Source organism: Passer montanus, unplaced genomic scaffold (assembly GCF_014805655.1).
Source record: "Passer montanus isolate IOZ18808 unplaced genomic scaffold, ASM1480565v1 scaffold50, whole genome shotgun sequence".
Classification (NCBI taxonomy): Eukaryota; Metazoa; Chordata; class Aves; order Passeriformes; family Passeridae; genus Passer; species Passer montanus.
Window position 1 is genome coordinate 4,401,765 of NW_024369930.1, and position 23,808 is coordinate 4,425,572.

At 37.5% G+C, this 23,808-nt stretch overlaps 1 protein-coding gene across 12 annotated transcripts in view; it reads left to right on the forward strand.

The window, feature by feature from the left end:
* Positions 1-23,808, forward strand: part of MAGI2 (membrane associated guanylate kinase, WW and PDZ domain containing 2) — a 702,519-nt gene that overhangs the window by 594,438 nt on the left and 84,273 nt on the right. For 11 of the 12 annotated variants that reach the window (XM_039723674.1, XM_039723678.1, XM_039723676.1 and 8 more), the window contains 2 exons: positions 17,722-17,753; positions 22,112-22,301. In XM_039723674.1, the coding sequence (XP_039579608.1) occupies positions 17,722-17,753; positions 22,112-22,301 (222 nt within the window). The remainder of the gene's footprint in view (positions 1-17,721; positions 17,754-22,111; positions 22,302-23,808) is intronic. The other variant, XM_039723675.1, reaches the window with a different exon arrangement.

Here is a 23,808-nt window from a genome sequence, read left to right on the forward strand (position 1 = left end):
TCACACACCAGAGGCAAACATAGGTAATAATCAAAGTTATTAAAAACCCTGCATTATCACAAAAGCTGAAAGCTATCTCCTGCAGTAAGGCTAAATCTGGAATCCCATTCATGCTACTATTGAAAACAGTCTGGATTTCTTTATGAAAGTGAAGTTAGAAATATAGTGTACATAAAATATTTTGTATTAAATATATATTAATATCTTTATTAATACTTCAGGTTTTATTATAAAATTTAATTGCTTTTATATAATGGACTTCTGTAAGTCTTTACATGCAACAACTCCACTCCTTACCTAAAAATGGAGACAAGTAAAATTAGTATGGCTTACATTAGATTGAAAGATTGCTTCACTTATCAATCTTTCAACACAATTATAAGTAGGAAATCAGTGAGAGAATTTATTTTTAATGAACTATCTCTAGGAAAAGTTCTTGGCTTCTGACTAAATGCACTTTCTTTGAAAGTCCTGTAGAAAACATAAAATCAATACTGGTAAACTTTGCAGCTGGCAGGGAGTTTGGTCCATGTCATTGAATAGATAAGACATTACTGATAAAGAGCAATGTGGATGTTTAATAAACTAAGCATCAGCAAGCAGGAAGTATTTTTATCCAGTCATTGCAAATTAATGCCTGAAAGAGAATAAAGAATGTAACCCAAACTTGTAAAAGTGATTTTGAATCATTATGTATAATCACCTGAGCACAACATCACAATCAAAAAAAGACAGATTCAGCAAAACTTCTTAAAAATAAAGGTTTTGTTTATATTTTCTCAGTAAGATGCCATTGGTAAACCACTTTATTCCACTTATTATTAATGTTAAGAAATTTAATGAGGTCATATTCCAGATTGTCTTTCCTTGCTTCTTCAGACTTGTCCTTCCATCTTATTTTTCCATTTTTTTCCTATTTACGTCAAAGTTACTATGTGACACTTCCATATACTATGCAAATCATCTTGTAGATGTCTTATCTTTTACTAAAGTTTCTCTTTTTTTTAGACCTGAAATATGGGATTTATATAGGATTTTCCATGCAGTTCTTCATTAGCAAAAGTAATGGCTGATTCAGTTGTCTACATGCAAGGTAGATGGAAAGGTATTTCCTTACTACCTAACTCCTCTAATAGCTCACATTTCCTGTGCACACAACTAGGCATGTAATTTCAGGATTTATTTTCTGTGAGGAATCTTGCATAGAGTTGTTCTTTAAAAGCTTGTAAAAATAAGGAAAATTACTTTGCTTGGGAAAAGTAGTCTAAAACAGATCTGAAAGGATAGAAACCAGCTAGTGAAGAGTTAGACATGCAGAAAAGATGTTTGGGATCACATGAAGAGTACTGATAGGAGCTGTGTTGTCAGGGGATCCTTTTTTCAGCAGGCATGAGGCACAGTCCCTGACCTACAGCTCTCTGGGTATCAGACTCTGTTAGCTATAAAACTGCTTCAGAGACATTTCTGGTTATCACGGGTAAATATTTACCTGAAATAGCTGCAGCCATCTTCTGTGCCAAATAGACAGCAGCAGTCTGATGGAGAAATCTCATTAGCTATAACTGTTTCAGAGACATTTCTGGTTATCATGGGTAAATATTTACCTGAAATAGCTGCAGCCATCTTCTGTGCCAAATAGACAGCAGCAGTCTGATGGAGAAATCTCTTTGCTTTCTTCCAAGTGTGTAGGCTTGATTCCTCTGAGAAGTGCCTGGGTTAGGCAGGTCCCCTTCTGCACTGAGGACAGGCCCCTCCTTCCTCAGCTCCTGTCACTGGAAGAGAGTTTTCCAGTGGCTGTGGGTTCTGAGCAAGTGGAAGAAGGGTCAGGGCAGAAAGCTGGAGATCTACAGCCTAATGCAGCAAGCTGCTGAGAGGAGCAAAAGCACAGATGGAATGGGATCAAAACCTGGGGACTAGCAGGAACTATACAGAGCTTTTTACAACTCAGGGAGTCATTGATTTCACTGGAAGCAAGGACCTCTAATGTAGGGACATCGTGAGCAGGGCAAGCTGTTCCAAAGTTTCTTTGATTTCCATGTTCTCCAGTCAATGATTTCACACCTTCCCCATTTGAAAACATATGGGGTTTAGTTCTGTTATAATAAAGTTCAGTGGTTTGGGGTTTTTGTTTGGTTATATGTATAATCAAGCCTTTGGAGCTGTTATAAGAAGGAGTCTAGGCAGGTCTAGATAAAATCTTTGGCCAGCCTCGTTTCAAGCTTATGTGGGAATAAAACACCAAATCAAAACCTGCTATATTGCCACCAAATAGAAAGTAATTTCTTCACCAGTTTGGTACATCCTTTACCTTGCAGATTTAAGGCTTGATTTCTGGAACTAAGAACTGAAGCTGCTTTTTCTTCTGAACTGATAATCTTTTTCTTCTGAACTGATAATCATTTCTGTGGCTATTTAATTGTGAGTTAGCAATGAAGAAACAAAAATCACACAGAAATTCTAGAGCTTTCAGAGAGTTTTACAGAAAAAGAAAGTTCTACTGCACAGTTATACAATTTGGGATGACAAAGACAAAAATAATATGCATTATTATAATTATGAAGTCACAATAAAAGAGACTCAAACTGAAATATATTTATATCACTTTTTCTTTGGCAACTTAAAGCTATAAAGTTTATATTTGTCAAAAAACGCACATCAAAGAAATAAAGAAATAATAGTGTCTTAGAATGCAATATAATATATAAGAAAATAATGGTTTTGTCTATTGAAAATAATGTTGCAAATTTAAAAAAAAAAAACAAACAACCAAATTTAGAAAGAAAAATTAATGCCTCTGAAATTTTGCAGGTGGAGGATCAGGCCTAGTCTCTAGAGAGTGAATATTAATTCTGAAGTACTCAAAAGCTTTTTATTTTTTGCACCTCTCTGTTGTCTGAAAGATAAAGAATTGCAGTGTAACAACATATATACTTTTGTCACTAAATTTGAATGCATTTATTGCAGATTACTGGTGTAGAATTGCAACCCAGTTGCCTTTCTAACTTGCTTCTACTGGGAAAGGGAGGAATAAAATTCATGACTTGTGTTTCTACAGAGCTACCCATTTTTTATTCATTAATATGTGATAGCCACTTGCACACTGGTTTCGTTTTTTTCCATTTGCCTCAACAGTAAATAATCTTTACCAGATTAAGGAGAATTATGGGTATTTGCCATGTATCCCATTTGAGGTCTCTGTATTGCAGAACACACAACTTTCAGAACATTCTTCAGAGAAAAAATTGTTCTGTGGAGAGTCTTAAAACAACTTGTCTTTTTGTTTTCTCTTGCATAATGATTTTATTTTCAATCTGCAGCATATTTCTGAATTACTAACTTCTGAGTAGATGGAAACATATTTTTTTTAAATGTTCTGTGGAGAGTCTGAAAACAATTTGTTTTTTTGTTTTCTCTTGCATAATGATTTATTTTCAATCTGCAGCATATTTCTGAATTACTAACTTCTGAGTAGATGGAAACATATTTTTTTTAATTGGAATGGATTTGTAATTTGTTTCCTCTAGCCTATGAGTCCTAAAACTTTTTAAAAAACTCAACAAAGAGAACATCACTGAGAAGTAGAGCAACTTAATCTAGAACTGTCAGTTTCCTGATAGATCAAAACCTTTTTGATGGTATGAAAAGCAAAGGCCTGCTTATAAAAGGGTAAATTACTTCAGGCTCCATGTTATGAGGGACATCTAACATTTAGTGCTTGCTAAATATTAGATGATCCTGCTAAATGTTAGATGGTCACTATGTATTTTGTCTAGAACCTGAATAGAAACTTCATCTGAGATCTGATTTATTCTGTTGTTTTACCCATCAATACATTCTGGAAATGCAGCTGCTTTTCACAGAAATAGTATTAGAGAATTAGCATTAACCAATGAAAACTCCCTTTGATAAAATGCTCTAATTTTAATTAACATTCTCCTTCCCATTCCTCTGAAGTGGACCCTTTGTTGTTGATCCCTGTGACATGAATTATACTGTTTAAGTTAGCATGTTAGAGTTAAAAAATATAATTTTTTAAAAAAGAACATCAGGGGGAAATTTCCTCTACAAACCATTTCCTATCCTATCAGATTGGGATTATACACCAGTAAGCCTGTAGGGTGGCTGGGTAAAGAGCATACAGATCTACCCTTAGTGTCATTTTGTTTATCTGTGCTTTGGGGAAACCCAAGGGGAAAGTATCATGACCATCACAGATTAATTGTGCTGTTCTTCCAGAATCCCTCAGCCAGCTATGTCCTTCAGGCATAAATTCAGGTTTTTTCTTGTAATCAAATGGGGATACTGGGGTATGAGGGTTTACTGAGGAAGAAGATGGTTTATGGATCCAAAGGTTACATGCAAGTTTGTTTTCTTATGCAGTAAGTTCTGATTTTAAATAAGGAGGGATGCACATGCAATGTACCCTAGCATGTCTTTCTAAAAATGCTAATTTTTAAGGTCCACAGGTGCTTCACGGTTGTCAGCACCATAATCTCCTCTGTTTAACTTGTCATGTTTATGCACTGTTCCAATTTTCTCAGCATTGAGGGGTTTATTTTCCATTATGTTGGACATGTCATCTAACTCAAGTCTGAAACCAATTTGTGTTCCTCTGAGAGACACAGCAATGTCACAGGGAAAAAAAAAATCAACCTACTCTCAGTTTTTCTTCCTTTTCCTTGTAATACATTCATTTAATACTTATCACTTCCCACCTATCTTGTCAGGATCCATTTTCAGCATCATTTTTTAGTGTTCTGTTCATTAACTTTTTAAAGTCCTGAGCAGGACTACATGTGACCAGCACATAATCTAAACGTCATAAAATTCACATCAATACTGTTTCTCTCTCATTAGACTTCAGGACACAGCCGTTCTTTATGTTAATTGCTCAACTCCAAACTTTCAGGAATTCATAAAAAATTGACATCTCTTCATGGGTTTTTTTGCAAGCCAGGTCATCTTGATCAATTTATCATGCTTTATACTCTTCAGTGTTCTATACTGCAATAATATCCTGCCCATCAATCTTATTACTCTCTCCCTTTTTTTTATTTTCAGGCTCCTGTGGTCTTATGCTAAACCACCTGAACTTCATATCATTTTAACCAGTATCATTTAAATCACTAAAATAATCAGAAAAGCTTTTCCTAATTCACTTTTGTTCTTCCTGATAAGTTGTATATTGAGAATTACCTCCTGAGTGGGAATGTGAAAGCAAAGACATTTGTCTCTACTAGGTACATGTCAGAGTGGACAATATCAAATCTTCAGTAGCTCAAACCAAAGCATCTTACCTGGAGGTTCAAGCAGGGAACTGCAAATTTAGAACTTCGCTGTTCTTTTCACAGTTTTGTTACCCTTTTTACATGGGCCTTCCACTAACATCCCTTGCCAAATATTCTGCTTTTCAACACTAAATGTTGTATTTTTACATCTAAGAGTTAACCATGTGAACCGTGGTCTTGTGATAAGTTTTTCTTCTCCAGCTGGTGTTCTCCTTTGCAGTCTCCAACTGTTTGTCAATCTTTCTGTTCTACCTGAATCCCTATAGCCAGAAGTAAACTCATCTGTCAAGTGGTGTGAAGGAGCAGGAAATTGGAAATTAATTATTCCTTTGAATAACATCTGGATCCAAAACATCAAATAATCATGCTGTTGCTTATCCCCAGCTTTCACCACTGTGGCCAAGTGGCATGATTACCTTTTTATTATGTTGCCATTGAGTGTTTGTGATTCCACCATGTGGTATGAAAATGAGTCTATTATGGTTACCACACCTGAGATCCTGACACTATCCATTTCCACAGAACAGATTTCAAAAGAAAATTAATAACATTTAGAACCATGCAGACAGCTTGATGCCTATTAAACACTAAATACTGAAGTTGCTACTGTGTAATTTAATAATGACAAGCAGTCAGAGCAAACCAGGAGGTTCTCTAAGTCTCTGTAATTACACTTGTTTGTTGCTTTATTGTGAACTTTTGTCCAGTGCTCCCAAATCTCAGAGAAATACAGGAGGAGGGAGAGTCTGAGCTCATTAGCAACATCCAGGGCCATCTGAAATGCACTGGCACACTAAGAAATCTTCATGGCAATGGCAGAGCAAGAGTGACAACTGAAGCTCTGAAGCCTTCCATAGATTCTGTGTCATATCTGCCAATCTAGGATAGATTTTTGAATAACATTAGGCATGGCACCCTGGATACTAGATCTATGTTTCTGCATCTGTGTTAAGTTCCTAATTCACAGAATATGACATGAAAATTTACTTGTCTGAATATCAATATCTAAATCTGTCATATGTGTTTGTGTGTCTGTTATAACTGGTGGGGACTTAAATTAACTGCTGACACGTAGGCATCCTATTCTTTTGAGATGCCATGGATATTCCATCTCACTTCCCACCAAAGGTCCTTTTGTCACATTTAACAACACTAGGAGGATACACATACAAGCAAGAGAATTTTATTGTTGAATGTTTTTCCCTACACTTGCTGAAGTCATTTTGTGAATGTATTTTCATGAAGAGGACTTTAGAACTCTGTATTAAAACAATTTATGCACCATCTACATTTTAACAGAAAATATTTGGAACATGCCTTGATATTCATCAATGTGACATACTATAATTCACTGTGAGATTTCTTTATTGGGCTTAGAAAGTGTTAAAGCTTAAATGGGAGTAGAATCTAAAGACATGAAAGAGCAGAGTGATATAGTTAGGCAGAGTTTCTGAATGTCAGAGAGCTCCAAAAATATGATGCAGTATTCCTGAAAAGTTTTTGAGGCTTAAATTAGCTTTTACTAAAGCCATGCTGAGTTGTCAGACGTGTTCTTAGCAAGCATACAGAGTCTATATGGGTATGGCAGCACTTGCAGACCTTTCTAGAATCAACAGCCACAAGCTGTCAGGGTTCTGAAGTCTCAATTTATATTCCAAATGGTGTTACTGGTTCTGTGTGTATGACACATAGCAGGTTTTTTACCTTGCTGGGTTTGCTCTGCTCAGGGGGAGTTGCATTCAACAATGTATTTTTGCCCGAGACAAGGCATTGCTTTCATTACCAGTTCTCACAGCACTCGAGCAGTACAGTCAAGAGTGTAATTGCTAGTCTGGAAAGAACCAGTGACACTGTTTTTAGCAGCAGTCGTTGGACAACAGACATGAGCAAACCTAGAGATTCTTCAGGAAAAATTTCCCTTTAGGCAAAGAAAAGGTTCCTTTTCATGTCTGTAAAAAAATGTACCCGTGACCTTTTCAAAATGTAGATAGAATCAACAACCTGTGAGCAAACATCTGAGATGTCTTGTTCATCATGTATGAGTACCTGTGCATGCAGACTTTTCCTAATTGAGTTAGTATTTAAATAAAAATATGTATTCTTAGACTTCAGAGAGGAAAGTAACAGTTCATTCAATACTACCTGCGTCTCCAAAACAAAAACTAGGATATGAACATAAGGATTTGAACTTTTAATAGAAACTTCTGTCATAAAAAGAGACAAGGCTCTTTCTCAAATCTCTAAGATAACTTTTTCTACTCCAGGTCAAGTTGCCCCAGTAAAATCTGTTCTGCAGAAGCATTTTCTCTATTCCAAGACATGACTGTCCTTCAGATAATATAGTTTGCTATCAGCAAGGAAATAAATCTGTAGCAGAGTAACGCTGTTCTGGTAATTGGTGTCTGAAAAGAGAAGACAGTTTGTGTAAAAATGAGACATTCTGTAGGTGTTTAGTATCTAACTTTGTCCTTGGAAAAGAATTCATTCTTGTTGACCACATAGAAATCTTGTTCCAAAAATGTATTTTTCATTTCCACAAATTGAGATTTTTATAATTTTTTAACCTCTAGTACATTTACGCATCAGAAACTGTCACTAAGTGTTGCATTTGCCTCTGCACTATTTTAGATATGATGCAAAAAATCTCTGCCTCACCTCCAAATTAATTAGAAGGGCATGGGTACTTGTTGGGTTTTTTTTCCTGGTTTCATAAATTATTTTGAATCTCTGACTGATAAGCAATTCACAGAGCTGTAGCAGCTAAGGAAAATAAATACCTGTATGTCCATTAGAATGTAAATTAACTCATTACTATGCCTGCTCCTGACCTTTTCTTATGGCTGTATTCTTGCTAACAAAGACTCGTTGCTATTCATGAAAGCGAAATTTAATGGTAGCTTGAGATTCTCTGGTGTATTTTAGATTACATTCTGATAGACTCAGGTGACTGGTGAGGGTTCCAGCTTGAACAGCAAATACTTCTAGCATTCATGACTTTGAATAGCTATCATTTTTCTAATTGTTTGTGAAGATTTGAATATTGTTGAAAATTTGTTGCTTAAGCAGGCTAGGTCAGTGAAACTTCATGAACTGCACAAAAAGGGCTCCTATGTTTATAAAGTTGAATATTGATAGTACACGATCTCACAGTCATTTAAGATTTTGTATCAGCTCTATAAACACAGAAACTTAGAATCATGGAATCATAAAAAGGTTTAGATCAAAAATACCTTAAGATCATCAATGCCAACCATTAACCCAGCACTGCAAAGTCCATCACTATATCATGTCCTGAGGTACCATATTTACACGTCTTCTAGATACCTCCTGGGATAGTGACTCAACCAACTCCCTGGGCAGCATATTCCACTGCTTGGCAATCCTTTAGGTGGAGAAATGTTTCTAAATATACAATCTAAATATCCCCTGTGTGACTTTAGGCCATTTTCTCTTGTCAGAACTCTTGTGACTTGGGAAAAGAGATCACCCCCCATCTCACCACAGCCTCCTTCCTGAAATATGTAGAGCAAATAGGTCCCCCCTGAGCCTCCCTGTCTCCAGGTTCAACACCCTCAGCTGCTCCTCATCAAACTTCTACTTCAGATCCTTCACTGGCCCTGTGCAAGCCCTTCTCTGGACCCATTCCAGCATCTCAATGTCTTTCTTGACCTGAGAGGCCCAAAATTGATTAAAGGTGTGGCCTCACCATTGCTGTGTACAGGGGAATGATCACTGCCCTGGGCCTGCTGGCCACACTATTGCTGATACAAGTCAGGATGTTAGCAATTGTAAGACTTCTCCCAGCTGCTTATAGAATATTTCATGAGCCTCTTCAACCTGGCTGGCTGGTCTACAAAAGATTCCCACCATGTTATCTGTCTAGCTGGCCTTTCTTAATTCTTAAACATTCAACCATGTCATCACATCACTAAGCTCCAGACGGTCAAGACATTGCCTAACATACAGAGCTTCCCCCCTGCCTCTCCTTCCTTCCCTGTCTCTCCTGAAGAGTTTATAGTCTTCCATTGCAGCAGTCCTGGCATGTGAATCATCCCACCATGCTGCTGTGGGGGCAACTATATCAGAGTTTTCCTTCAGTAACAAGAACTGTGCTTCCAGCTCTTCCTGTTTGTGTGCAGTGGTATAGACATTCTCCAGCTGGGCCATTGATCCTGCCACCTTTTTGGGGGGAGAAGCCCTAATTCATGTGTGACCACTGTCAGCTGTTTCCATGGTTTCCAGCACATTAATAACCCTCATGCTGCTGTGTGGATCCATCCCCTGCCTCCACTGAGACAGCAGACCAGAGAACATTGCTAGCACACTGCCCCTCAGTGACATGCAGGCCCCAGGGTTACCTCTGGCAAGCCTGGTTTGATCCCTTAGCCCTTTCAAATCCAATTTAAGTCTCTTTCAATGAGCCCTGCTAACTCCTGTGCACAGATTCCCCACTATGAGACTGCTGTACTCTATCTGTTCTCTGAAGTCCTGGTGTTCTCTAAACTAACCCATGATCAAAAAAACAAAACCCACACTTTGCTGGTGGCACCAGGCTCAGAGCCAAGGACTGATCTGCTGGTTCTTCCTGTTTCTTCTGTAATAATCTTCTACAACTGGAAAAATAGAGAACACTACCTGTGCTTCTGATCCCTTAAGCGCTCATCCCAAAGCTCTGAAGTCTATCTTGATTTCCCTCTAACCTCTTGTTGCAACTTTATCACTGCCTACCTGAGAAATGAGTAATGGGGTTGTGTCAGGGTAGGAAGCTTTCTCTTCGTATCTTTAACTAAGATTGCAGGGAGGCAACAGGCTTCCATAAGAAGTGGGTCTGGGCTGCATATTGGGCCTTCTGTTCCCATCAGAAGGGTGTTTCCTGTGACAATAACCCATCTTTGTTTTGGAAGGCAGCTTGGGCACTTTGGAAGGGAGCGGGCCAACTTGACAACAGCATCATGCCCATACTGCATGAAGCACCTGCCCTGTTATGTTTGGTTCCACTGCAGAGCCTCATACCTGCTATGCCCAGACACCTGGAGAGGTGAGGCAGTCCCAGAGGACACACGCACCGGGAAGGCACTTGTCACCACTGCCACCAATCCTTTAAGTCACTGTGTTCAGCCAGGGGGAGAGGATAACAAACTCTCTCTATCATGTGTCTTGTCTATCTGGGGAGCCTGTCCCTGAGAATACAGGGGGTGAAGGCTAGAGCACAGTGCTAATAACACCAAGGTCATGGGCTCAGTCCATCGATGGGCCATTCACTTACAGTTGGACTTGATGATCCCTGTGTGTCTGTTCCAACTCAGAATATGCTGATTCCAGTAGTCTGATACTCTTACACTTCCCCTGGCTCCTCAGCCTACTCAGTTCCTCCCAGAGGTGTCACTGAGCACAGGAGCTCCTCACTGTGCCAGCAGTCCTGGCACAAGGGCAGTGCAAATCCTGGCACCAGGGTGGCAGTATGTTCCCACTGGAATTCCACCTGGGCAGCTGTGTTCCTCATGGTGGGTGCAGAGTTAGAGAGGCCATGTCTTTCTTCCTGTAGCTGGCAGGGTTTCAGCATCATTCCTGTGTGCTCTTCTGTGCCAGCTGCCACCGCACTGCCACATCATGCCCTTGGTGCCACACTATGCCCTGTGTGACCACCCTGCTGATGGTGCTCCTGGCACCCAGAGGTCCGTACAGGTTTCTTCTATCCTTGGGAGGAAGGCTTGGCCTGGTCCTCCTGGTCCTGTCAGCAATGGCATGAGCTGCAGGCTGCTACTGGCCCTCCTCTGAGCTTCCTAAATCCAGACAACTCCCCTGTGCACCTCACTGGAGCACTCCACAGCCAATCATGTCAGCACCAGAGCCACTCACCTCAGCACCTTCAGTAGGATGAGATCAGGTACATCTTCCTAAAATACTCTTCTACCTCTACATCATTTCTGATAAACTTTTGTCTCACACTTTATGTTACGTGTCAAGAAGTCTGAAACTCTGAAAGAGCTGAAATAAAGACTTGGACTCATGATGCCCCCAAATCATCTGGAACAGAGATAAGCCAGAGAGGGTGGTACTTAATGGGGTAAAATCCAGCTGACCTTCCTTTGAGCAGTCCCTGCTTTTTGCCCGTACTTTTATAGATTGTCTATAGGCAGGAATGTATTTAATCTTTGGGATCACTTTTCTGAGGTGTAGTAGGCCAAAGAGTGAAAAACAGTGATGATGTAAACTGGAGCACTACTTCTGTTGCAGTTTTACTTGGGTTGAGAACTGGAGCAATCAAATAGTGGAGCATAAAGCAAAATGCCAACACAGGCAACTACCGAGAATCAGTTTGTACCATTATTTTTTCAGGAAAAAACTAGGTTAATAACATCTGAGCATAGGTATATAGCCATAAAGAAGACAGAGGTATTTTTCAGTTTATTAATGTGAATCTGCATTTGATACAGCTGATGACTGTAACCAGCCTTCACATTACTGCAACACAGAGCTCTATCAGTTACTTGCCGTGCTGCTTGTATGTCACCTACTGCAAGGGAAAAGGCACTAGCTCTAAACACATGGAATGTTGTGACCTGGTCAAAGGCAGAGGGTCATTCATCTCACTCTGATGTGGGATGTGTTGATTTTTGGCCCATTGCATCAGGTGCCATCCCAGCTAAAGACCAAATGGATCCTCCACAGCATGGCACCGCCTCTCTGAAGGACAGCTGACAGCAAGAGTAGCTAACTATGCTTGAAGAGCTAGAGCTCGCAGCCTTCTTACACCTACTCTTTATTTCAAGGTAAATCCACTTTTTGTTGTTGCTAGAGTAAGAGCTCAATATTTAGAACTGTTCAAAAAAGATGGACCTGTGAAAAAATACTATGTAATAATGATTGATTTTATTAGAAATGGAACTACTAATTGCCATTCCCTATACATCATCTGATACTTTAAACATTACATGATCAACTGAAACTTCTATCACTTGCTTGTTTTCATAAGTATTATTTCCATTTATTTTCATTCATTGTCTCCTTTTAGATTTTGTTTACTACAGTATATAAATTAATTAAATGTACTACTTCTCATTGATCATACTCCTTTTCCTTAAAAGGGAAAAATATTTGAAGTGTAATTGAATTAATGGTATACATTTGTTCTATATACACACAAAAAATTACTTCTCCCACGAGAATTTTCAGAATTCTAGCTGTAGGATATTTTAAATCTTAATGAGTTAGCTCAATGGTAGCATTAGCTCTGTGCACCCAATCTGACCACACCTAACATAGCTCAACAAAAGGCAAACATAGAGAGGGAGAAAACAGGTGTAATGTGAATGGTAAGAAACTGTTCCCTGAACCTGCTAAAGGTGAACACCTGAGTCTGAACTCTCAGTGTTCTCACCTGTCACATCCATTTGAAATTAATGAGTATTTGATACCTTTGTAAATCAGGCCCAAATAGACAACTGATAGACATCATGGATTCCAGTAAGAGAAAGAAAAAAGCACAGAAAATAAGTCTAGTGTTACAGTAAATTTATCCAGTAACTTTTCTAGAAAGAAAAACTTTTGCTTGAAGTGTTGTCACATGGATGTTGATAAGATGCCCATGGAGTCAGTTAATGCTCTGGGAGTGCTCATCAGCCATCTGTTCAGTGACTTCCAAGCATCTTGGAAGGAGAAAGGTCTGTTCAGTGCTTAAGACAGCTTTGCTCAGGAAGCCATATGCAACATGGATATTAAAGCACAAAAAAACTCCCAAGAAGCCAGTGAATGCTAGTGGGCTTTCACCCATTAAAAGTGAAAGTGTGACAAGTGATGTTGACTTACCCTGAACATTGCTTTAGATTAAAAGTCTTTCTGTTGGATGCTGTTGAGTTCCTCCCTGCAGCACACGCCGTCACTGCAGAAATCAAACTGTTCCCAGGCTTCAGTTTAATTATCCATACACATCTGCCACAGAGGTGAACATTGTTAAAAGTCCTATGACTTAGCAATAGCTGTGTGAGTTACTTATGATTCTACAAGGTGTGAAGAACTTCTCCGGGAAGCAATGCAAAATAGTGAGAATAATGAAGATGGAAATGGAGCAAAAATCATCCCCATGGGAACAGCCTAATAGCCAAGGGCTGGTTTTGTACTACTGACATTATGGAATTTGCAAAAAACCTGAAAAGGAAACTAATCAGAGCTCTGTCTTGCAAATGGTCTAAGTCCTGCCTGATAAGCTGCTTTTAGAAAACTAAACTTTTCAACAGTAAATCCTTGATGAAGTGTAGGGCAAATGATATCTGTAAGAATATTTTACAACAAAAGCATACTTAAACTTGGCTATAAGAGGAAGTAGATGCAATGAGTGTGATGTGATTTGTCTTTTGTTACAGGATATCTTCATCAAAAAGGAGAAGTACAGTAAACTGAAGCTGGAATTTGCCTTGATCTGAAAAAAAAAAAAAAGAAAAAAGTTTTTTCTTCCTGCTACATTTGAACCCAAAATCTGTTTTCAGTTCACAGTGTTTTTTAGTTAAGTTACAACATAGAAACCATCACAGTTCTGATTTCCAGGGAAGCTCATTTTGGAAGGTGGTAAATACAACTTAAAAAGCAATCTCAAAAATAATGTTTGTAACACTGCTTTATGATAAAATGTAAATCTGACTTTTAGAAGACATGTGGTTGTTACTGTACCTCAGCTTATTTTTTTTTAATTAAACAATTACAATGTTCATATGTGTTGGCCACCAGCTGTTGTACCTTATTATAGTTTAAATAGCCAACCTGGAATAGGAAATAATTATATTCTCAAAACTAATTTTGCAGAAGGATATGAGGTTATGTATTTTTATTGATGCATGCTTACATGTTACGACAGTATTTTTCTGATAGCACCTGGCTGAATGGTGGTGGCTTTTTTAACAAAAGCCAGTAAACCAACTGTCCTTTCCGAAACTGATGCAGACCTGTACTGGCTGTCTTTACAAGTGTTAATAAAAAAGATACAGGAATCTTCAAGAAATGGGCTACAGCTTGTGTGGTGAGGTTACCATGAGGAGGGGTGGCTGTCAGGCACATGGGTGAGCCAAAAGCCACTCATGGTAACAGCGGGCTCATGAAGTATTTTTAGGTGGATCTGAGAAGACTTTTGTTATTTCAAATTTTAAACATGTATGTGGATATGGAGGTGAGAGGTGTTCGTATGTAAATGTATATAACATTTTCAGCTATGCAAGTTTTTATGAAGACATCACAAGTTGGACAGCAGGGGTCTGTCTGGGAGTCTGGGGAGGGAGAAGCAGAAACCTGGAAGAGGAATGAGGTTGTAAGAGCTTATCCAATATATGTTTCTAGTTGGATGTGAGTTGATCAGAAGGCTGGGCAGTATTAGTATTGTACTAGTACTCAAAAGAAGTTGAAAGCTGCATTTTTTGGAGAACAAATTTCAGCCCTGTTGATAAACCAGTATCTGTATATGGACTGATGACAGTCTGCTGGCAGCTGTCATTCAGGTGGGATCCTGCTCTCCCTGATGGGGAGAGCAGGATCCCACATGGCATGTAATAAGAACCAGAAAGTCAAGGGAAAATGTGGTGTGAAGTGAGGTTAAACTAAATGAAAGTCCACTTCTCATTGCCTGCTGTAGATGTGGCTGCAGACAGCCAACACTGAATATACATTATTAAGGTCTATTCTTCTGGTGAGATTTAAGCCTCAGTTTTCTACACATAGAGGATTTCCTCCTGTACTCATGCAGAGTACTATTTAAAAGTGAAAATTAGAAGGAGGGGTGCAGTATGCCCAAGAAAGTGCATTTGGCTTTTATGTCTCTTCATCTGAAGTTTCTTTTACTCTTGCAGTGTGCTACATATGCAATATTATCTGAACTCTTGAATTTGCAGCAATTGTTGCATGTGTCTAAATACTGGTCATAATTCTGGTGTTTGGTACACAATTATCCATGATCAGTCTTATATTGAATAACTGATGATGCCATATATTCTATAATAATCAGTTTTGTTTAGGTTGGGAAAAGCATGCTTAGTTCAGCTGTGAGTGTAGAGCTTATGTGAGACAAGGTTAAAATTGTCAATAAATATGTAAAAGATGTGATGTAAAGTTCCTTTATGGAACTAGACCTTCACCCCTTTAGCCTAGCACCTAATCTTTGACAGAGGTGAGAGATTATCTCGTTTTACATGAGGTCAAGGTCTAACAGATGAAATTAAATCAGAAGAATGGATTTTGCTAATAGACCAAGGTTTGTTACCTTTAGAGATTGTTGCTTCTATAGCATCCTTTTGTACACATATGGATCTCCAATTTTTTTTTTTTTTTTAGTTTTCCTTTGGATCTTTTACTTCTCTGGCATCCTATATCTGTTAGTTTTCTTAACATAATTTCATGCTGTGTGAATAAATATTGCCTTTTTTTTTGAGTGTAGATGTTGTCATTTGTATGTTGCAGTCTGTGCCCATAACCTCCAAGCTAAATATAAGTTTATATTCCATTTGTTTAAATGAATAATTTGATTTTTTTTAATTGAGGGGCTTCAAAAAAAATCTTGACTTTATATATATGTCATTGTTTATTTGATTTTAAACACTTACTATATTTTTAATTGATAGTAAAATTTTTATCATATCTCCAGCATAACTTATTTTTAGATGGAGACAGTAAATAAATCGGGAAAAAAAGACCTTTCAGTTTAATCAGGAGTAATTTTTCATTGCAGTAAGTTATGGGAGGTGCACCAGTATCAGTGGGTAAGGAGTGTAACCTCTACCAATATTTTCTGAACAGCAAATCACGGTAACAAGTTGATTTGAGAAAGTTTCTAGTCTTATCTTTAGCTCACAGCAGAAAAGTACTTTTTAGTTTTCACTTTTAGTAGAGAAGCATAGTGGGTAATAAAAAGGTAGCCATCTGCCATATAATAAGTTATTAAATAAGTTTCTGCTACAGAATCTTTAATACTGAAAGTGATGTACAAGCCAGATCTATCAAGGATGGCTGTTATCTCAGCTTGAGTTTACAGATGGAAAGAAATCTGTCCACTTGTTAATAAAGCAGTTTTTATCCAGGCACTGTAGAGTCAGTAAACGCAAACCTTTCCAAGATTACTTTTTTCAATAGACTTTTTTTTAAAAAAAAAACCACATCAGCATTACTAAACAGCCAGTGTTTTACTACAAATGGCTCAAGTGCTTATACACTGCAAGATACTTCAGTCAAAATTAATTATCAGGGCAGAAAAGATTACCTCATTATCACAGAATTCTACAAATCTTAAATATATGTGCAAATAAAATTCCTGTTGTGATTTTTCTGTAAAAAGATACTATGCTAATGCTCTCATAATTTTAATTTTCTTTTTAGACTCACTTTAGAAAAAGAAATAATGAAGTCAGTACTACTCTTTCAGCTGAATTCATTTTTTGAATGAAAGAGCAGTCCTCCTATTTGAATCTCACTTTAAGCACCATTTCTGTTTCCAACAAAACAAATGAACTCTTTGTTATTAGCTTTTAATCCTACCTAGGAAGGTCCACAGACATTTTTTTACCTGCTATTAAACTGAGAATGAGTTTTTTAATGAAAGCTATGTTGAAAGCTGGTATTTTAAAAAATATGAGCTAATACCCTTTGTAAGGCTTTTTTTTATGTAATACTTTGTAAAGATTTTTAACATTGTACTGCATAAGATAGGAACAGTGTTTTCAATGAGTGTTTCAAACCATTTCCTTTTATGAAAAAGACTTATCTGGAGTTTTAAACATTTGTAGGCTACAAGAGTTGAAATTTAAGAAAGTCACTGAAGCAAGTTATCAATCAGTTAATAACTAAGGAAAAGGAGATACCTACTTGTGTAAAAGAGGTAGTCATGCATGACTTCTTGCTAACTAAGACCAAAAGCAGGACAGTATCAAAACAAGCAATCCTCTCGAGACTTGACCACCTTATCTAGCCTAATGAAACCATTATTTTTCTTCAGGCTTTTCTTCTAAAAAAATCTCTTGTATTATTAGGTTATGTTGATGGGATGTTCTGAATGCTTCTTCCTAAAGGTGCGACTGCATTTGACACATCAGTACCAGGTCATTTGGTGTCTTATCCAATGTCCACCAAGACATTTGGAAGTCCTTTTGATTAGTTCTTTTAATTTCAACTTAATCCCATGCTGTTTGTAAAGTATGGCAATGATCTCAATAGCTCCACTTGCATATATATATGTGTATATGTATGTGTATATATATATATATATGTATATCTATTTCTATCTATTTTTTCTTAGAAATTATCCCTCGTGTTTTGTGTTTTCACCCTTTGTGTGTAGAGAATTTTCACATCTATCAATATTATCTGCAGACCTGAATGAGAATGGGAGCATAGACACCACTTAGCCTCCATTCTTTATGCATCAGAAAAAGCTGCTAACATTATTTTTTGTTTATTTCAGGTTTCTTTTCTCCATGGAAAACTCCAAAGCCTGTAAGTTCCCTTTCAAAATTGTACACATTGGGTTCATAAGATGGCTATCATGCAAAGCAAATTCCTGTAGCCTTTCATCTACCCATCCAGTTCCCAGCTCATGGGACACCTCTCAGCAGTGCCCCAGCTCCAAGTGACACAGCACCAGGGGTGGCCTCCCTGATAAGCTCTGAAGGTCTGTTGACTTGGAGTCTGCCAGAAGTGGTCTGGAAAAAGGAAAACCCTCATGTTAAAATGGGTGGCAAGAACCAGAAATGTGGTGGATTAAAAATAAGAGGTGGAGAAAAATGGAGGAGAAGGTAGCAGAAATTACTCCACTCTAGTCTTCTAGTTGGCAAATCCTTTAAATTTAACAACATGCACTTTTTATGGTTTACAAGTAGCTTGAGTTTAACATCCTCAAAGAGATCATTACTCTTTCTTGCATGAGGAGATCTAGAGCTGCAATAGTCACACTTCAAACAAAAGCTTGGGCTAGATAACTGACTGAGGTGCCTTTTAATCAACTTCTCTATGTTTCTATGATTTTGACAGTAAAACCCAAGGTGTAAAGACTTCCCACTGTAAGACTGTAAGCAATGACTGTGTTTATTCTGCTGACACCACATAATATAATTTTTTTTGAATTTGTGACAGCACTCACAGTATAAAAAGAATTTGTAGGCTACTATTTTTGGTTGCCTGGTTTGTGAAATTGTTGTAGGGGGTTGTTTGTTTTGGTTTTTTGTTTTGTTTTGTTTTGGGCATTTTTTTTTAATTTGGCTTTTTAATTGAGATTTTACAGACCTTAGAGCAATTCTTAATTCTCCACAAGAGTGTGTAGAGGAAATAGATCCTGAAGACTCCTAAGAGCAATGGGAATAGCAATAGTAATACCTTTTAAAGGACTTAGAGCCTTCTTAATGGGGAGCAGGCAGGGGAAGTACTTTAAATCTGAACACCTTTACATACTCTCATGTCGGAACATGGCATGCTTAAATTTTGCCCAAATAATTTTTGTACCCTATCAAGTACAAATAGCAATTAATCAGCTGATGCAACTTCGTCAGACTGCTTCACCTTGTGGTGGTTTTCCTCTAAAAGGATAGAGTCTGTATACAATATATTGGAATAAATGTTGCATAAGTTGCTTTATTCATCTATGTAGCAGGACATTTTTGAAAATAAATCTGATTATTAAAGGCTGGTTTGCTCTCACCTGTTTAAGACTCCTGAATGGCTGGGATGTTCAACTTTTAATGTTGGATAAAAAGCGAGGATAGATAGCTTGATGCTCACTTGTTAAAGATCCACATTTGAAGACCTCTTCCTGTTCATACTTAGCCTTTTTATGTACACATCAAATGTATAAATATCAGTGTATTTATTGTTGATGATTTTCTGCAACATTTCATTATATAGACAGTATGGTAGTTCATGCTTAAGTAGCACTTGCCAATAATCAGGATCTAGAAAAACAGCCTGAGTTGATGCAGTTTTTCATGCAATGGTGTGAGGAAAACCAGGGCTCACAGAACAATATAACACCTCTATGTGCTGTACCTGCAGGCAGACTGACTGCTCACAGCTACTCTTAGTTTGTGGTAATCTCAGCAAGAGATTTCACTAATGATTAACCGAGTTAAGGCAGTGTGAATTCCTCTGTCTGGCACCACTTTTAACTAGAGAAGTAGTCAGACATCAATTTCTCATGTACAAGGCCTGAAGATAAGATTGAAACCAAGTGCCTGCTGCACTGTGTGCAGACAGTCTGAATCAGTAAGGCCAGCACAGGAGGTTCAGAAAGCCTCCCCAACACCTCAGCACAGCCTGTATCTGTGTCACAGCAAAGGAAAACAAAGTAAGCTGGGGTAACAGATATTTGCAGTGATTCCTGTGTATATTGTACATATCTTATATGTGTTTATTATGTATAATATTAGTGCAAAATGACCATGAGCACTGTCACCACACCACTGCCCCAGTCTGGAGTTGATGCCCTGCACTCACTGTTGTCCATACTCACTTTCAAGAATGCCTTCTTTTCTGGAGTAGCATTATGATAACTTCCATTACTGAATGGGAGGTGACTGATTCATTAGTTGATACAGGTTTGGAAGATGTAATTCCCCTTCTGTTTATCTGCTTATTTAGCTGGTTGAACTTCACACTTGAAGAATTAGAGCTAACCACAAGCAAGAGTTAGACATATGGGACCCAGTAGGGTTTTGCCAATTGATCTCCAGTTTCCTGTCCTTTCTCCAGGGTAAAGTTTGCTCATCAAAGATAATTATATTTTCCTTTCTTTTTTTTAAATCTTTAAGTATTTTAATTTTGTCCAGTTTCGCATTTTGAAAGAGGTAAGTAACCTATTTCCCCAGCACTTTCCAAGAAATTAGGAATCTTTCACTTCTAGACAGACATTGCCCTGTATGTCTTTCACCTGCATAATGATAAGATAGTTTGGTTTCACTGGCTTGTGTTCTTCTTTTAGATTCCTAAGGGAAGGTGAAGCCTATACATATTTTTCTGGTAATTTCCTTTATCATAAGGAGCTTAAATTGAGCGTAGTTCATCTTTCCTGTTTAGACATAGGGATCATAATCAGGTGTGTTTCTAGAGACCTTTGAATTTACAATTTTATAATGTAATTATATACTGTGTATGTGTTTATAGCTACTAGAGGTAATTTCTTTAGGGTTCAGAAGTAGTACTGTGCTATTCATGTGACTTAACTACACAACGTAATTTACCCAAAGGGCAATTATTTGCAGAGGATAAATTTACCTTGGTGTAGGGAGTACCTGAAGGTACCCAAGGTAAATTCCTAAGCTATTTCAATGGTAACTCAGGTATTTCCATGTGCCACTGTATTGCACAGAATGTACATACTTATCGTTTTGAAGGAACCAGCCCTACTTACTGCTGAAATTCTGACAGAAACACATCTTGAGTTATAATAATACTTCATAAAATAATTAGGTCCTAAACAATTGAAAATGGCCAATATATATAATCCATTTGTTCTTAAGTATGAGCCTAAGAAGGTCAGATCACCTGGGATATGCAGCAGGATAGTTATTCAGCATATTCACCAGCAGGACACTAAAACATCTATAGCCCACACATACTTGGTATGACAAAAGCCTGATGCAGTTAATCATCAGAACAGAGAGTAAAGCCTACCTGCTGACCCAAACACCTTCTGGAACCAAGGAACTAAAGACAAATGATAGTCACAGAATTTGTAGAGCAAGCCCACTGTAAACCTGCAATCATCTTTGATAAAGCTTTGCTGATCCAACAATAGAAGTCAGTGGAATTTAATTACAGATGAGTTTGTTTCCAAGAGGCATTTTTTGTGTAATTACCATTGTTGGGTTATGTGTGAGAACACACTGTTCTGGAGGCTTTACCACCCTTGTCCTCAGGAGGGGTTATAGGAATAGCTAAGTACTCATTTCCTGGGATAAACATTTGTGTTTTGTTTAATTTAGCCTCTTCAAAGAAATTTGCTAATGCAATTTGATTAGTAGCCAACTTCTTCAAGAAATAAAAAAGCAGATCCTCAAGCCTTCTTTTGCACAGCCTATCATATCTTCAAGCTTGATTACATGTAAGACTTAAAGACAGTCTTGAAAAAAGTGTGAACTGAGGTGTCTTTCATGCATAGACAATAGGCTGTTGTAGGCTTTCCTGTAAATGGCCTGGAAGAGTTGAAAGCCTTATCCTGTGCTTGGTTATATAATGCCACATGAGTGGGTTTTTGAACACTAGATGCCTGAATACGTGCTGTAATAATTTTCTCTTTGGTTTTGATTTGTTTAGATTTTCTTTTGGTTTTGACTTTGGTGTTTTAAATCTTCTGTTGGAGCTGTAAATTCTGTCCCATTTACACTCATCTCCTTCTCCCTGGGCAGCTAGTTATTTTCATGTATTCTCAGAGGATACAGCACTAAGGTCATTCACTAGCTACACAATCTGTCCCTTCTTTGCTAAGCACTACCTTCATGTATGTTATGTATTTTGATAAATCTGATAATTGTGTCTTTACAAAGTCACAGATTCCACCTTTAGCAAATCCTTTCCAGTAGCTCAGCACATTCTGTGAGAGGTACTCCACATGCTTCAGAGGTAATGCTGGGCTTAATCTTACCTGAGAAAGGTCACTTCTTGCCATGAGCAACAAACTAAGAAGTAAATTTAACCAGGTCATTTTATAAACAGCACAACACACACCTTTCAGTTCAAAAGACAGCAAACAAATTTACTAATTTTACAAAACACATCCTCAGCAGAAATCACTGGCTTTGCTCTCATTGTGGAAGCGGCAGTTTTTGCAAAACTTCATTTTTATTCTCTGTATGTTTTTATTCCAGATGATGGAACGATGGGAGAATCAAGGCAGCCCTCAAACAAGTGTGTCTGCTCCAGCTATGCCACAGAATATTCCCTATCCACCCGCTCTTCACAGGAGTTCATTTCCTGATTCAACAGAGGCCTTTGATCCACGAAAACCTGACCCGTATGAGCTGTATGAGAAATCAAGAGCTATTTATGAAAGTAGGCGTAAGTGAAAGCTCTCTTGACCCTGCTGGCCATTTAGTATTTTAAATTTTGCCTTTTAATGTGTCACTATAGACATGATTTTCTGTAATTATCTTTTGTAATTTAAAAAACTACATTTTTTTCCAGTAAATAGAGGCCATTGTAAATGTTTCAAAAATTGTACACTTACATATTCTTTTAGATCTCACCTAGATTCTCATATTTTACTTTCATAGGTGTTTTTTCCTCATATTTTTGATCTCCCCATTTTGACTGTTAAGTCCTTGCTGGAGCACAGTATATGTCCCACCACATTTTACTGTGGGTTTTTTTCTTCATAGTCAACTGATAGGAAGATGCGAATTTATCAATAAAAAAAAGAGTTTCACCTACTTTCACTTCAAAGTGACATTTTTTTAAGAAATTTCAAATGTATTTTTTTGTAAAAATGTCTTTGACAAGTTTTCACATTGTCCTTGGTAGTTAGAAAGTAACCCATAGCATAAAGTACTATTTGAAGACCTATACAAAATAGTACTGAGCCATTGAGATGCTCATTTTGTTTTAATTTCTCATGTTTTTGGAAATATAGCCCTGATCCCCAGTCTATGCTTGATCCATGTGTGCACTTCATAAAAGTGTGGTGTTATAGATCTGATTTCAACTGCAAAGATTCACTTACCCCCAGAAGATTATATACTACACTAAAGGTGTATTACACATCATGGGTGCTATCTTCAATTTTTCTGACCACTTATTTGACCAACATGAACTCTTATATTTTACTTATATGATCTACTGTGTTAAGGAGTACATGCTCTACAGTAGGAAGAGCTTCTAACATGTGGGTTGGAGTTATGCTAAAGCCCAACTTTTTTTTACTTTTTATATTAACTTTTTGTGGTTTAATTGTATAATTGCATTTGAATTCTATCCAAAAGGCAACTGGAAACTGTATGGAGATGTTTCCAGCCAGCTGCCTAGAAAAACAAATAATTAAAAATTTACTTTTTGTGTTAACTTTTTGTGTTTTAATTGTATAATTGCATTTAAATTCTATCCAAAAGGCAACTGGAAACTGTATGGAGATGTTTCCAGCTGCCTAGAAAAACAAATAATTAAAAATAGTGAAGCTGCTAGGCCCAAAGCAAGAAAGTGAGAGATGAAAAGCAAGACTGCAGTAACCTTATCCTAGATTTGATCAGTGTCCCATCTTCCAGCTAATCTTGGAAACTTAAATTTCTTATCTTCTTTCTCCACTATCCCCTCAACATTTTCTCTAAGATTTGATTCCAACCAGATCTTGTCTGCATTCATTCATATCCCTTATTTATAAATAGCTACCTCCAAAGATCTCTATTCTCCCTGACATTTTTGTTTCATGAATGCCATAAGCACACATTTTAGCAAATTTAATTTGTCAAGCCTTAGCACCACATAGTTGTCCTGTTTCCTGAAGATGGAAAAAACTGGAAGGAAATCCATTACTGAATCAAGTAATTGTCATCTAATTTAAGTATAAAGGAGG